The sequence below is a fragment of the Calidris pugnax genome, unplaced genomic scaffold, assembly GCF_001431845.1.
Source record: "Calidris pugnax isolate Ruff unplaced genomic scaffold, ASM143184v1 scaffold134, whole genome shotgun sequence".
NCBI lineage: Eukaryota > Metazoa > Chordata > Aves > Charadriiformes > Scolopacidae > Calidris > Calidris pugnax.
Genome location: NW_015090873.1, coordinates 329,211 through 346,198, shown reverse-complemented (window position 1 = coordinate 346,198; position 16,988 = coordinate 329,211). Strand labels below are relative to the sequence as shown.

At 41.9% G+C, this 16,988-nt stretch overlaps 1 protein-coding gene across 1 annotated transcript in view; it reads right to left on the bottom strand.

Annotated features, from left to right (window-relative positions):
* Window positions 1–16,988, bottom strand: part of MEGF11 (multiple EGF-like-domains 11) — a 291,887-nt gene that overhangs the window by 83,260 nt on the left and 191,639 nt on the right. Inside the window, exons 10-11 of the mRNA XM_014946132.1 lie at window positions 12,056–12,268; window positions 3,012–3,186 (exon numbers count right to left, since the gene is read on the bottom strand). Coding sequence (XP_014801618.1) covers window positions 3,012–3,186; window positions 12,056–12,268 — 388 coding nt within the window. The remainder of the gene's footprint in view (window positions 1–3,011; window positions 3,187–12,055; window positions 12,269–16,988) is intronic.

Genomic DNA, 16,988 nt, shown 5'->3' with positions numbered 1-16,988 from the left:
TGTGTAAGATCGTGTGTGGATCAAACGTTTCTGGAAAATATAAGATGTTGATCCCACTTTCATTCTTTCCAAATCATATGGCAAAATTCCTGACCCTGTAGCAGCATCAGCCAAACCCCACGCTAGAAAAAAAGCAAGAGGCATTCTACTAAAGGCTTCCCTGAATAATTAGCTCTGCCCAGTTCTGGATTAGCATCGCTCTATTGTTAGTGCTGCCAGAAGAGACATCCTGCATTCACGGGCGGCCGCGCCACCGGCTTGCGGGCCAGCCGAATTCAAGGGCAAAGTTCTACCCCAGGCAAAGATCCCCATCACCTCAGCAAGGGGCAGGAATGCAGATTTGAAGGCCAAGTCTGGTTTTGAGCGTGTCATTGAGATAAGCCACTTCAAGCCTTGAGAGGGTTCTGGCCCCGCAGCATCTTTCGGGTGGCCTGTGGGAAGCATTGGGAAGCAGTGGGGACACCTTCTCCCTGCCCTGAGGAGGGAACATCTGGGAGCAGCTCGGCAGGACACCGCTGGTCGGTGGAGATAAGCCACTTCAAGCCTTGAGAGGGTTCTGGCCCCGCAGCATCTTTCGGGTGGCCTGTGGGAAGCATTGGGAAGCAGTGGGGACACCTTCTCCCTGCCCTGAGGAGGGAACATCTGGGAGCAGCTCGGCAGGACACCGCTGGTCGGGGTAGGAAGCAAAGGTCCCTGTCAAGTTCTCTTTACAGCCTAAGTTCTCTAGCATTTGAAAGAACCGTTGCAACTCAAGTCGTCTGGCGTGCACACGAATGACAAATATGCTTCAGAGGCAATAAATTAGCAATTTCAGGGCTTTACTTCCCCTCCTGGACTAATTGCCAGAGATTATAGTATATTATGAGAAAGCAATGATACTAATGCCTAAATATGCTTCAGTGATTATAGAGCTATCCTCAATAACCAAGCTGTTTAAATGTCAATGCAAGAAAGCTCTTTATTATGAGATTAAATACTATTTTGAAGCTATGCAATAGGAACTTCCCATGCTTCATGCCTGCAGCAATACTGTCTTGGAGCAGTATATATTGGACAAACTAGGCTTTTAAAAAAAGGTGTACAGTAAAGAGCCCCAAAATATTTTTCTGATGCAAACTTCAATAGCATTCCTGATAAAAAAGGGGATTTTGGTATCATTTTATTTTGCAATTGTTACTAACATGCTGCTTCTTTCATTCTTTCCTCGACTTTGTATTAATATTTGTGTATCATCACTGTATAAAGAAGAGAAATTCCTGTTTTCTGTTAGTGGGAGTGAGGAATCAAAAGTCAAAGCCCTTTTCTTCTTTTTTTTACATCTCTAAATACTACTGTCTTGCACAGATGCTTTTGACAGCCCTATCTCCTATGCCCTAAATAAATCTGTTTATACCTGGCATTGTGAGAACCCCTGGAAATTAAATGGAAGCTCCAACTTTCAGGTTCAGCTGTTGACATGCAGCAGAGAACAAAACTGTCTTTAAGCCATAACTCCGCAGTTCTGCAGATGACAGTTGGTGAGCATAAGCTCAGGAGTGAATTTAAAAGAGGGGGGAGGCTAAAAACTCTTTAGCATCCCAGTAATCTCATCTAGGACTCCCACATGTGGTCTTGTCCCACAGCCGTGCAGCTTCCCCTGGAGATGCCAGCAGCACGTGACCCTGTAGAATACTCCAACATTTTTTCAAGAAAACCCTAAACACTGCAGTGGGTGCTGAAGGTAGGACGTGGCTGCTCTGCTGTCCAGATCCAACATCCCCTTCCCCTACCATAGGATGATGTCCACTGTGTTTCATAAATCAAAAGAGCTACAACATGGTCAAAGGTTGGACACCTTCCTGTGCAACCTGCTCTAGGTGGGCCTGCCTTGGCAAGAGGGGTTGGACTAGATGATTTCCAAAGATCCCTTGCAACCCTGTATCATTCTGTGATTCTGTGAATGCTCACATCTCCTGCTCCTCAATATTTGAAGATATTTACTCACCTTATTTTGAAGTTGTAACTTAAAACAACAGAGGGTAAAACTCACCTAGAAGGCTGCAAATTTGGCTGCTAAATGTCAGTGGAAGCTCTAAATATTGTGAATGTCTTTGAATTGATTTCTAGTAAACTATAGTAATTATAGTAATTATAACTAATAATTATTATAATAGTAGAGAGAACATATAGATAGGCCTGTGGGGATGGATCACGTAAATTTAAGGACATAAATTACAAAAAGACAACTGCTAATGAAGTTGTGATGGAATTCTCTCTTGAAAATAATTTTTTTCTTTAAGAAATGTTGTTTCTTAAACATAGCCCACAGATCTCTTCCATGGTGTGCTCCTGAAGGAAAGAGACACGTCATGCATGGATGACCAGGGACCTTACTAGCCAGAGTTCCATTATGGCCAGCTCTAGCAGGACTGGACAGCTGGATCCACATCCTAATACTTTCTGCTGCAACCTGGCAATCATTAATTCTGAATTTTTGTTTTATCTTGGCTGATTCCTTCAGCCATTTTATATCTCTATAAAATGTAATGCTTGTTTATCTCAGAAAGTCTGCAGCTCTTTCTGATGCTCAGGTAAAAGACACCTGCCATATATGCTCAGAAAAGACATAAATTGCTCTATCATTTGTAACATTTTCAAAGATCTTCATCTATTAAAATCACAGTGTGACTGACAGGGAACATACTGAAAGGCCATGAGAATTTTTTTTCTGCTCTTCTAGGCAGACAATAATCTGACACCTTTTTTGTTATGTCTTGATTTAGAATATATGATGGGAAACCATGTCTTTATCCTTATAAAAGTAATAAACTTACAATACCGATGTAAAGTAAATAACCAGAAGTAGTAAGCTGGCACTGCTCAAAGGAGAATTATCTGGACCCATAATAGAACGAGGAAAAATTACCTGTATCCGGCCACTTTTATGCGACTGTTATTTGAAAACAGATTAAAATCCTTTGTAATTTTTGTAATTGTTACAGAATGCCCTGTTATCCCCAGCTCTCACTTACCATGTATCCTGGGGCACACAGACACTGCCCTGTGATGCTGTCACAGTCCGCACCGTTCTGGCAGGGGCAGGTGAGCTGGCAGCCTTCGCCGTAGTACCCGGGGGGACAGGTCTCATTGCAGTAGAGTCCAGCCCAGCCAGCTTTGCAGCTACATTCTCCAGACAAGGGATGGCAACTAATGAAGACAGACAGACATTAACGAGATGTGGACACGACAGGAAAAAACCTGTCCATAAACAGCAGTAGAACATTTTAAATGCAATGCCTGCAAGAGTGACACAAAGAACGTAACAAACTTGAAAACCGTTAAGGATGGAGGATATAAACAGGAAATTAATAGGGAATATGGTGCTAAATACCAGCCTGGCACACCGTTCCCAAACATCTGGAAACTGCCACAGCACTGGTCATTTTACACACTTTGAAGTTTATGCTTTTTCATTCTCAAATCAACATGACTTGGGTTACTGACATGAACCACGTCAGGATTAAACCATACTATTTGGCTGTAATACCATCAGTTAAAGATGTTCAGGGTTAGGAGAAATCCCAATGGATAGAGGAATGCAAGCAAGAGAGTTGTGAAGATAAATCTGAATCCTGTGGCACAACTATTCTATTCTATTCTATTCTATTCTATTCTATTCTATTCTATTCTATTCTATTCTATTCTATTCTATTCCATCCCATCCCATCCCATCCCATCCCATCCCATCCCATCCCATCCCATCCCATCCCATCCCAGTTCGTGTTTTAAAAGTGAGTGCCACCTCAGCAGAGCTTTTCAGGAGGGAGAGGCAGAAAGGAAAGTGCTTTGGAAGGGGAAAATCTCCTTGGAAAAAAAAGACTTTTTCAGGGAATCTTCAGCCACAGTGAACAGAATTGATCACTACCTGAAGCCTTGGGATTTATTCAAGGCAGGAGTCAACAGGTGCCCTGGGACTAAATCTCAGCTGTACAGGGAAATGAGTCAAGTTCCTTTATGCTGAATAATGAACATTTCTGCCCAACATTAATCCTCTGGCTTTCATTTCTATTCAAACAATTCCACACTGTTGTGAAACCACACAAAGAGAAAAGTAGAAAGAAGAATCAAGCCCAAAAGACCAGACAACGCCTGGTCCTTCCACATCTGGCAGATGGAAGGTCTACCCCCCCCATTCCTCCTGATATGAAACAGTTCATTCTTCATTTTCTCTTCTACAAACAGATGTGCTGAGTCCTGGTTTGAAGAGATGGAGGTTTCTGAGGGATGGGAAGGGGGAGCACAGGGAGATGGCTATTTCGGGGGGATGAGGTGGTCCCAAGAGAGAGCAGGGGATGGAGAGAGAATCTGATCTTTGGAGAAGGAGCCCGTGTTGCCTGAGGCCAGCTGGGAGTGCAGGGCTTCACTTGAGAGCTCAGGGTGCTCTGGAGGCCTCTGCACCACAGGACTGTACCATAATAGCACTGACTATCCTCGGTGGGAAAGATTAGGAATAATATTGCTATACATCAAATTTTGTCTATTATTCTCAGAACAAGAAAGAATAGAGTTCTGCAAGGTGGCACCTCTCTATGGACCTCCCTCCTGGGTTTTTTGCCTCATAGAAACTATTTATTTTCCTTTACGATTATTTATTGCTATAGTTTAATACTGCAGACATGAGTGAATGGGTTTCTTTGCACCTATAAAATTAATCCCGTATATGTTAATTTTCAAGGTAACCTCATAAAACGCAATTTCCAAGTAAGTTTCTGGCAATTACTGGTAGGAGAGGTTAGTCACATACTGTTGTGACTCAGAATGATCAAATTTTGTGAGTGTCATATGTTTCATCATAAATAGTGTTTTACTGACTAATTAAAACAATTCATCAGCTTAACAAACTACCATCCATGAAATTCTTCTGACAAAGCGGTCCCTGAAATTATGGTTGTTCACAAAGCACCTCTTAACATTCAGATGAAAATAATAAAAGCTCGTTCTTTTTCCCCTCTGCGTCTATTAATCATTACCTAATAGGAGCCGAAAGCTAAACATTAAAGAAATATTTTAAAGTGGATTTTTTGTTTCTCTATTTTCACTACTACTGCATGTATCATACGGTTCCACGAGAACTGCATCTGTTGGCTAAATTAAATCTTTCAAACATAATATATGATCATGGCTGTTTGAATCAGTCTATGACAATTCAATTGAAAATACTATACTCAGTAAGAATTTCTGCTTCAAGGTTGGCTCCTTCATCAAAATGGACAGCTTTTTTGCATGGGATGCAAGCTGTATATTTACGACTAAACATCATCCTAACATGTGCTAAAACAAGGAGCAAGAACCAAACAGGCTTTGCAGAAGAGTCTGCAGGAGGCAGGGCTCCAAACCAAAGTCCAGTAGAAGATTGAGACCATGTTCTGCCCCACCTAAAGCCTCTCCCCAGTCTCTTATGAGGCTATGAGCTAGGAGAAGTCCAATGCAGATGTTTGACTCTTTTGAGCTAGGAGAAGTCCAATGCAGATGTTTGGCTCTTTGCTTCCATATAATCTTCCTGCTGAAGCATGGTCAATTTTATTATCAGCCTAAGTATACTAGAGGTTTGTTCGCCTAAACCCGTGTTGCCCACTTCCAATAACCCCACTCTTCAACTTCCATATAATCTTCCTGATGAAGCAAGGTCAATTTTATTATCAGCCTAAGTAGACCAGAGTTTTGTTCGCCTGTCATGGCTGTTTGAATCAGTCTATGACAATTCAATTGAAAATACTATACTCAGTAAGAATTTCTGCTTCAAGGTTGGCTCCTTCATCAAAATGGACAGCTTTTTTGCATGGGATGCAAGCTGTATATTTACGACTAAACATCATCCTAACATGTGCTAAAACAAGGAGCAAGAACCAAACAGGCTTTGCAGAAGAGTCTGCAGGAGGCAGGGCTCCAAACCAAAGTCCAGTAGAAGATTGAGACCATGTTCTGCCCCACCTAAAGCCTCTCCCCAGTCTCTTATGAGGCTATGAGCTAGGAGAAGTCCAATGCAGATGTTTGGCTCTTTGCTTCCATATAATCTTCCTGCTGAAGCATGGTCAATTTTATTATCAGCCTAAGTATACTAGAGGTTTGTTCGCCTAGGCCAAGCACTTGTAGTCCTTCAGGGCTTTGAAATACTTATCTTTTGCTGTCTTACAGAGTGCTGGCATTGTAGGATTGGGAAAAATCCTTCATGTTAAATTCCAGAGTTATGGCACCCACAACAATAGTGCTGGGTAGGTAGCAAGAGTGGGTGAAGGGAAGGAAATTCCTCCTTGACAGTAGCAGAATAAATCTCTCCAGAGCTTTCGGCAAGCCAAACATTAACACACCCCACAGTGTTATTGTAGCACAACAACCAAAAGGACCTCAAACCTCCATAGCTAGTTCTGAAATGAGGTTGCGGTTGAGGTCTGAAGCAAAAGGACCTCAAACCTAGGTCTGAAATGAGGTTGCAGGCCACGTCCAACCAAGGGACAGAGGAGGCTTCTCAGATACAAAGAATACAATGCCCTGAATCACAAACAGTTGTTTGAAAGTTAAGGTGCCCTGTTGCGGTGTTAACTTGAAGATGGCTGTGATTTAGATGCTTAACCAAAATTCGGAAGACAGCTGTTCTCTTCCCAATCTTGCCAGTGAATCTTGGCCATGTAACTGACTCTTTCTGCCTTCATCTTTCCCATCTGTGAAATGATGCCTTTCTTCCTCCTTTTAAGATCTGCAGCTGGTATCACTGAATAGTACTAAGCTTTTATTATTTTTTCCATTCTGGTATGTATGAAGTATTCCAGTATTTAAAGTCATCAGAGTTACATACTAAATATATTGCAGCTCATGATGGAGAAATAGTACATGCATGCGGGTATGTGTGGGTTAAGAATGTTTCTCTCATTATATTGGTATTTTGTAACATTTCATTACATTTAAACTACGTACCTAGACATATAACTAGATCTAGGAAACTCATCTACCAGCCAGCCAGCTGTCTATACACCCAGCCTGTCCAGTGAAGTAAATGCTGGCTGTATTTAAGTTGAAAGTTAAGTTGCACTTAACAGCAAATTTGTTAAGGCAAAGAATAGAATACACAGTTAGTAATGGGAATTTCTCAAATAATTCCTCCCTTCCTGTTCTGCATGAACCTTTCAAGGTCATGAGTCCATGTAAAGTTTTGCCAGCATGGGGCGCAGCATGTGTAAGGCGCTTCTCCGTGCCACCAATTAACCAAAATTAAGAAAGACAAAGAATTCCTCTGGAGAAGGACCACTGAACGGATGGGTAAGACCATGTGAGGCCTCTCAAAGGATCCCAGAAGGGAAACCCACCAACATCTGCTTCCCAACCACTCGCTGTGAGCAGGAAGGGAACTCTTGAAAGAGTTTGGCAGTGTTACACATTAGTATTTTGCGTTGAATCTTCACAACTTTTATTTCTTCGCGTCTCTTGCATAACAGGAAGGAATAGCGTAGAAAACCTCGAGTGACTGCGAGCAGCCAAGCCTTTCGCTGGCACCAGGCTGAGTCGAGGTGGAAGCTGGAAGCCATCCACAGCACACAACATGGCATGAGAAGGAAACCATTCCATGGCTCTTGCTGCAGTTTGGAAGCCACCGTACACTCCCCGGCTTTTGAGCCACATTTACAGCAATAAAAGATTTCTTTCTTTAAAATTTACTGCCTGAACTGAAAACCTGAAAGTCATTTTTGACCTTTAAATTTTTTAAGCATCTAATTTTGAGGAACTCTGAGGAAAACCAGGTGATTTAACTTTCTCAAGGCAAGTTGGAAAAAGAAATGCTTTAGACAGCACAGTCTGTTCCAAATTCTGAATTTGTTCTCCACACATCTTTCAGCCAAAACAACTTCTTCCCAGTGAATTTCGTGACTTTCTGTTTATACACTAGCACCAGTCATCTCATCTTAATTAACAACAGCCCTAACGCTGTTTTAAGCATATTTTCCGTCTTTTGGTGTTGATACTACACTCAGTCTCCCTTGCTTTTAGAGAAATAGCCACAGTGAGACTGTAGGGCCACTACTTTGGTCCAGCACATCTTCGAGCCATTGTCACTCCAGCACACTATTGACTCAGGTCAAGGCAAAACTTCACAGAAGGTCTGTGGAGTCTGGTCCTTCCAAACTTTTCAGGGTCGGAGCAATAATTAGAGCCCCTGGAGATCTATCCATTTCATTAGACTTGATTCCATTAGGAAAGTATCAAGGCTTAAGAGGTCTTCTGATGTCTCTGACCTGGGAAAGATGTTACCATAGGCCTATGGCTCCACAGGCTACTCCACAGCTGTGTTCAAGAAAGGTGGGCTGCTGAGACTATCCCAGCTATTCATTTGCCTCTCTGCTTTCCCAAAGAGCAAGCCAGGATTATGCCTTTCCAACTATTGCAGACTGTCTCAACACAGGCTTTTTTGCACAGGGGAATTTTTTACAAGTGTATCCTTCCCCGTGGAAGGACAGTCCAAGTCCCCAGCACATTCTAAATATTCTAAATACCTAACTCTGCGGTTGTTCAAAAGTCCTGTACAAAGTGCCTTTCAGCGTGCTTTGATGCAGAAATTATTGGATGATGTTCTTCAGCTGTTACTATGCAGGAGGTTAGACTAGATGATCACCCTGGTCTCTTCAGACATTAAAATAGATAGATCTATGAAAATAGAAAAGCTGATTGTATATTTATTAATGCTTCTCCCCAACCTGCTCCTCAATGCCCCCAGAACTTTCCATTCCAGCCAGTTCTCCAATAATCAGAACAAACAGGTCAAAACCACTGACAAAAATAAGTGAGCTTCCCTCACCCTCTTTTAATGTTTATACAATTATCCTACACACTTAGGTATGGCAACAAGTAGCCAACAGTTTAAACTGCTTCTGGGGAAAATAGATGGCTGTCAGTAAATGAATCACTTTGGAAGATCACAGTTGCAGTAATGATAAAAATTGAGGGGAGGAATGGGAGGAGGTGGGTGGGAAGAGAAGTACGTGGCATGGGACTGGTTAAACAAGCAGGAAAAAGATCTATACAAGACACGGAGTGCCTTTGGAGAAGGTCATTTTCCATCAACTCTGAGGCTCCTTGGCTCAGAAATTGACAGCACTCTGAGGAGCCCATTGAAAATGGGAAAGTTGAAATACTGTGGATGAATGAAAGAACATTTACAGGTCTACAGCTTGCTGATATCTCTTTGTTCCATAACAGCAGTGATAAGATGTAGAAAAAAGGGAGATTTTATCAATGGAGAGACTAGACTCATTTAGCAAGGAAAGGGAGATACCATCTTAGCAGAGGATGTTGCAAGTGGAGCTGATGGAGCAGTGATGGGAGGGAAGGCATAAAATGCATCTGTCAGAGAGCAGCCAGGCACGGGTCAGGTACACGGTGTGTAACAGTGACCACATGCCCAGAAAAGAGCTCGTATGAGGATTCCATTCTCCACCTGAGCTCTCTTGAACTTGAGACATCTTTCTTCCCAGCTGGCTGGTGCTAGTTTGTTCTTTCAGGAAGGATCTTCTGGCAAACCCCCAGAGAACCTCCCAGGTAGTTCTCTGGGTAACCCAGGATGAACTCCTGCACCGTCCAACCCACAGTCCTCCCCCACTTAAAAACCTCTTCATGAATTGAGCACTTAGCAGAGAAACAGCAGCCAAACTCAGCTCTGCCCGTGGCCTGCAGTCCTTCCACTCTATTTACACCTTCCTGGGAAACTGGGGACAGGAACATGTTTCTGCAGGCCAGCAGTAAGGGTGAAGACACTGTGCCAGCTACTGTCCAAGAGCGTATTCTCACCCTCCATGAAGAACAGTCAGTCCTTCCACTCTATTTACACCTTCCTGGGAAACTGGGGACAGGAACATGTTTCTGCAGGCCAGCAGTAAGGGTGAAGATACTGTGCCAGCTACTGTCCAAGAGCGTATTCTCACCCTCCAGTACACATGAAGAACAGCCCATTCCCTCTCGTTCTGTCACTAATTACCTGTGAGAAGAGACCAGCACCAACCTCTCTACAGTGTCCTTTCAAGTAGTTGTAGAGGGTGATGAGGTCTCTCCTCAGCCTCCTCTTCCTCATACTAAACATGTTTCTGCAGGCCAGCAGTAAGGGTGAAGACACTGTGCCAGCTACTGTCCAAGAGCGTATTCTCACCCTCCATGAAGAACAGTTTTCAGTGAGGAGCAGTTTACCTGGTGTGTACCACAGGTTTAAGCCGTGCACGCTGCGGGTGCTGCGGAATGGTGTGACGTGCAGGAATTCATACCTCACCTCGCTCTGCAGTAATTCTTGAGACATCCCCTGTCCCCAGCACAACACAACGCTAACCTTCTGTGTGTAACGCTCAGCTCATTCCTTAGGGGTGTTACTTTTTGCAAGGTTTTCATGATACACAAAATAAGCAGAAGTGAGAGAAGCCTGTTGTAGGGAGCTACCTTTGAGGCATCAAACACAGTTGGATCCTTGCTGTCAGACCCAGCAGAGCCAGGGAGATCTTTCTGCAGGGGACTCGTAGCATCACAATTACAAGGCTTTTAAATAATCCATGGTGAGCTCTGACTTTCAGTTAAGCAAAGTCTCACCGCTCACAGTTGAACTTGAATCCACAAGAAAGATCACCTGTTTATTTCCAAGACTGAGACAAATAGTGTCTATCTCAAGTGCACAAACAGAGCTGCCTGAAGTATTTGTGTGTGTGTGAGAGTGTGTGTGTGCACGCACACAAATTAGGCAGTATTGCTTGCATACATAATTGAGGAGAGGGTTTATATTTTAGCAGGCTGCGAGACTGCAAGGTAGGTTTGTCATCAGTCAGGTCCCTACCTGTCTGGTTTAAAATTGAAGAATGTCCGTATCAAGGGCACATTTCCTTGGGCATCAATTATCCCCCCCTCCCTCCAAAGCCTACACGGTCCTGAATGGGCTGTGAATGCTTAACAGTAATGGGCAGAAAAAGGAGGAAAAGTGGGAGCTGAGGGGCTGGGCATCTTGCAGGTGTGCTAAGGAAATGTAGGTGCTCTTGTCCATCAGAATAGCCCAGGCCAGGGGGGTTTTGCTGCCCAGGTTCCCTTTACTGCATGTGAGGGAGTGAGGAATCCCCAAATAGCAATTCCAGCAGTCAGTAAACAAGGGAAGGGGTTACAAAAGGCAACAAATAGGCAATAACAAGGAAGAGCCTTAAGTTCTTCATTTTCTTCAGGATTTGGAAAAAATTCACACTTGCAACAGGAAAAGTACATTCAGCCTATCTCATGTTAGGTGCAAGCCTGTTTGTGGCGTTAGGTCTGAGTCATGAGAACCTGAAGAATCGGATTATAAAAAGAAGCAAAAGGGAATAAAACATCGAAACCTGACCTTTTATGGGAGGCTTATTCCTTTTTTAGGTATACTTCCTTGATATTTATTTTCCTGAATATTTCACACATACACATACTGAATGAGCAAAAATAGGCACACACGAGAGATGTCTATTTTGACAATGTCGACTTCACTACAGTTCCATAGAGTGACTTGGGGATATTGATTTCAGTCTATTTATAGATCTGCCTCAAGTGTTTTCAACAAGGTAATTTGCCACGAGACATAAACTGAAGCAAATTAGGTTTCGTTTTGAAAGTCCCCTTGCTGTCTATAGATCTAACAAGAAAACCTATGTCATAAAAAGAGCTAAAATGATGGATTTGAGTAAATGTGTCTGTATTTTTTAGACATCAGTGGGTTATTATACATACATACGGGCATCAAGTGATAGTTCTTGTGCCTAGAAGACTGCGGTTACAGGATAAGGTCATATGTCAGACTGTTTCAGATTTTAATACAACTATTTAAATAGTTAACAGATATATGCTTAGTAGCTGACTGGACTGAGGCTGATGGTTCCAAACCTGAGGTCATTTAAATCAAAGGTTGCAATCCAGAGGAACTGTCTGTGTTCTTAATTAAAACTACAGATAAAGAGGCACTAGGTGTAGTTAATTGACTTGTTTCCCAATGCTTTCATTTGGCCAGTCCCTGCACTTGTATATAATACGATGTACATACCTGAGAGTGTTGGTAACATTGCAAGGACACCTCTTGTTGCATTTGAGGCCATATAAACCTTCTGGACACATTCTTTCTTGGCAATGAATGCCTTTAAATCCAGGGTCACACATACAGGCTCCATTTACATGGTAACACTTTGCCCCGTTTTGGCAGTCACACCTTTGTGTGCACTGAAAGCCATATGTCCCGATAGGACACTCCTCTTGACACCTGCAATGAAAGATGTGAGAGAGGATCCAATCAAATGCCGTAGTTTAGCCTGCTCATGACTTTCACAGGGGAATGTTTTGGTTAATGAATTAAGTACAAAATCATTGCTCATTTATTTACGTAATATACGGTGAACTGATGATATCATTGGAGTGATGTGATACCTTGGGCATGGAAATTGCTGTTAACTGAAAGCGCATTAATCTCTGTCTAATTATATCCTGCAAAATTTGCATTAGTTAATATTATCTTAGTTAACAAAGTGCATTCTTGTTTCCTGGACCTTGACAATTCCATTCATCAACCATAGGAAATTGATACAGAATAAGATACTTTATTAAAAAACCCTCACCTGTTTGCTTTCTTTTTATTACAAAAGCATTGTGCACCTTCTTTAAAAACATATGGTCCTCTCAGTGATAACGAGGATTGAAAGGGAATGTGGTCTATTAAGCAATATTGAGTAAAGTGTTCTCCAGCAACGTGTAGTTTTACTTTCCCTCTATGCCATCCTTGCACCAGCTTTCGACCAATGAGGAGAAAATACACTCCTTTATCTTTTGTATGTGTTCTGGGGAACTAAAGCTTGAATTTGCTTCTCATCTCTTACTCCAGGGATGCTCAGTGGTATAAAATCTCAAGACAAATCACTTTTTACAGTCCTTAGTGTAGTATCTTCTCCAAAATTGCCAACATTTTTAATATTTGATACAAATAAAAATGGAACCTGGAAACACTATACCCAGATTGCTTTAAATTGTACCTTCCATGCACTGTTTAAAATATTTCCCTGCTGGATACATTATGAAATCTGCCAAAAAGTCTGTTTCATTGTCCTACACAACCAGGTGAAGTGTTTATAATATTTCCTACTCTGAAAAGCTCAACTAAGTTCCTAAAGAAAGCAATTGATTCCGTGCTTGACATGATTCAGTGGTTTCAAAATTCTGCAACGAGTCAGTACTACAGTTTACATGATCCACCGTGAAATATAGATAGGCCTTTTCAGTTAATAAAAAAAATAAAAAGAAGCCCAGAAAAGCCCAATTCCCTTATCGCATGGATGCCAGATATTGGAAATTGCCTATCAGCATTAATTTAATCCTGAGCATTGATTAAAGTGTGTACCGTAAACTCAGTGGATAGAGGCAATTGTTAAATGTCTTTCTGCGGGTCATTTCACAGCTGGCAGGTGAGAGTTAATATAATGATCAGTAATAAAAGACTAATGTGTGATGCAAGCCAGGCAAAACTGCAGTGAACGCAGCCGGTATATAAGAAGAGCATTGCCTTTGCAGCTTCAGATTATCACGTTTTACTAAAAATAAATGAACAAAACAAAAGGCCTAGCTAGGGATTTAATTGCAGCAAGCATCCACACGGTTACTAGCTGCACAATCCGAGTTCAGGAGTTCATTTGAGAGCCAAAGAGAGAGGAGCCTGTGACAAAGAGGAAGGGAAGGAGCCCAGAGGATCACCCGCGGTCCTGGCTGCTGGCCCCGCTGCTCTCAGGGTAATTCAGCTGCAAAGGAAATAACCAGCAAAAAATGGGTAACATTAGGACTGAGACACTTAAAGCAAATGAAATGCAATGAAGAACGTATTAAGATGCCTTATGTCTCCATTGCTGTACACAGCTCAACTAGTTAGCAGGAGAGCGCTGTACTCAACGAGATGAATACTTAGTCAATAGTGCACTATATCATTCTATATTTATAGAAGATGAAGCATTACCTAGCAGGGAGAAAAGCATCTGGAAATGAAATATTGACGACCTAATCCATTTACATAATTAGCCTTTTTCTACTAACAATTTAACCAACTTATTTATTTGGAGATCAAGCAGCTACCGCTAATGAATTTTATACAAAGAATACTAATAATGACTCCTCTGGAACATAAGAATAATCACAGCAGGAATTAGCTTTCTACTTAAACATCTTTCCTTTGCAACATATCAATCTAATGTGTCCATAGCACCATTAACAACCAGATACATTGTTCAATTAAATTACAAAATGAGCTGCTAAGCCCTAGTTATGTTTCTTGTTTAATTTACATTGCTTTCTGCCTATCTGGGGAGATTCGTATTATAATATCCACTGAACTTTAATATGTACTATAATTATTTGGGTTGGGATAGGATAATATGGCTGTCACCTGTAGAATTAATGGAAGCAATTTCACAAAATATTAAACATAAGACAGCCTGCTTAACAGATTAACTTAGTACATACACCTACATTATTTTTTTTCCCAGATAAATTTTTTTTTCATGGAATAGTGCTGTGAAGTTTTTTAGGCTTTTCTGTTTGTTTGTTTAGAAACAGGGATCACATTTCTGTAGCACAGACAAATATTAACAGCCATCCAAAACACAGTAACCTGGAGATTGCCATTCTGTTGATAAAAGATACAGGTGCAAACACAACAAGAAGAGAATAAGTCTGCTTATATTGTTATAACAAATGTAGTGTTTATTCTGTTAAGATGCAATCTTCAGGTTTAATGGCAAAATGGAAAACAAAGCTAAACCAGCACGTTCACTTTTCCTGTCAGGCACTGAATTCTCAGACACCCCATCCTCAGCTTCTCACTGGGCTTCTGCTATTACTCCTTTCCAGTTTGCAAAACACATTTACATGACACATCCTGTCATTTTAGCCGAGCAGAAAGCTGCCTGGAGTTATTACCAGCATCTGCAAATTTCCTAGATATTTAGCGCAGTGCCGCTTCCTGGGAAACAGGTAGGGAACAAAGTGTGGCAATGACACTTAACACAGACCTTCATGACCATTTAATCTTCACAAATATTTATCTAACTATGTGTTATTATCTTCTGCACAAGATGAAGAACAGTGGTATTATATAGCACTTACTGACAACTAAAAAAGATGAGAGTAGATGAAAGTGTGCTTACGTTTTTTATCGTTGTTCACAATATCTGTTATTATTAAGAAAAATTTTTCATTGCCTGGTAAGATTTTAAAAAAAACACTATTTTGTTGTGCAGCAGCATTCTCCTGCTGTATTTGCAGTTCTATGGTAACACTGCAACAGTTGCATGAGACCCAGAAAGTAAAACAGACTTTAAGCTAAAATGGTGCTGACTGATCTGTCCCATTGTCCCCGCTGTATGAACACGTAACTAAGGAAAGCAATTTGGACTTTTTTAAAGACCTTGTGCCCGCTCCTGCCCTCACTGAAATCAGTGGGCAACTTGCCATCAGCCAAGTGTGGTTAACAGCCAGCTGAGGGTACGTGTTCAGAGCGAACCGCTACAGGAATGTGCTGTCCTGGCTCAAGCGAGAATAGAATGGGCCAAAGGTTTCACCTCCCTTATTGAAGGCTTATTAAAGGCTGATAAATAAATATGTTTTAACCTTTTGAGAACTCATTTGAAAGGTGGGAATTTCTACACTAATATAATGCATTTCCCTGCTGCTAGAAAAGCTTTTGGAACTGCCATTTCACCGAAATTTCTCCTGTTCTCATTCACCCTTCCACACGTCCGCACTTCTGCTCTTCTGCCTCTCCCTTCAGTGTCCATCCTTTACTCCCCTGCTCCAGGAGAGGGCAGCTGAGCCATCCCTAAGGGGGTTGCTTTGGTGCAGGTCCAGAAGGTGACCTTCGCTTGGCATCTTCTCCGTCTTTTCCAACTGATCATGCCCTATTTTGTCCCTCCCCGCTTCTGTCTTCCCAAGTAACATCTCTCTTTGAAGTCCAAATCTCTCTCACTTTTCTCCAAGTGTAGATCTGAAAAGCCTTCCTGAACATGGCCAGGACTGGGGACAGCTTGTGATTGAGATGTGGTCACCAGTATAAGTGTCCAGGCTGCACAGTTGCTTCCTTTGGTGAAATTGTCTCCAAAAGGAGAAAAAGAGAAAGCTTTGGTTTGCAACAGTAATTATATCGTACCCTATGGCTGGAATCATTGTCTCCAGATGGAGGATGGGGAAAGAGAGACACACCGATGTCTTCTCCACTACATTAATTGGAAAAAATTAGTATTTCACCATGTTTAACCACATAAAAATCCTGAAATAATCTCCAGGGACCCTCCAATCACTGCTGTTGATAAAATGGAAACAAGGAACTTCCACATTTAATGGTAAAGAGCATGGCCTTCTGAACCTCAGCACCGTGCTGGAGCTTACTCTGTTTGTGTGCTATAAAGACTTGCTGATTGTACAATGAAGCAAGAAATGAGATATTCCAATGAGCTTTGCTGCATAAAAGTATAATTGTCAGCATATGTCAGTATACTGATACGAGGTTGTTAGAGCTAATAAAAAAAGGAAAGATAGCAGAGAAAGGGCTTCAGCATCACACACACTAGCGAGCTGTGCCCATGGTCTCTGGAAATGCTGGTGGCACAGCCCAACCTCTTGTGAAAACTGCATTTGCAAGCCTGTTTAACTGCAGTTCCCTACCACGCTTAGCCCTGCTGCAGGGCTACGCCAACACGTGTTACAATCCCACCTTGATTTTGCTGTGTAGTCATTTTCCTGAATCCATGACACCTTTGTAAAACACTATTGTCATCTCCCCTGATGGATGTGTGGGTGAAGGCTCTCATTTTTAAATGCTGAGCATTTATCACCCCTTGTTGGTGTCTGAGATGGATCAGTGCTGCAGCAGCACAGAGGGGCTGAAGGAAACATTCAACTGCTGCATTGCTTACTCTTGAGGATATTAATTTGTATATAGTTCATTTACA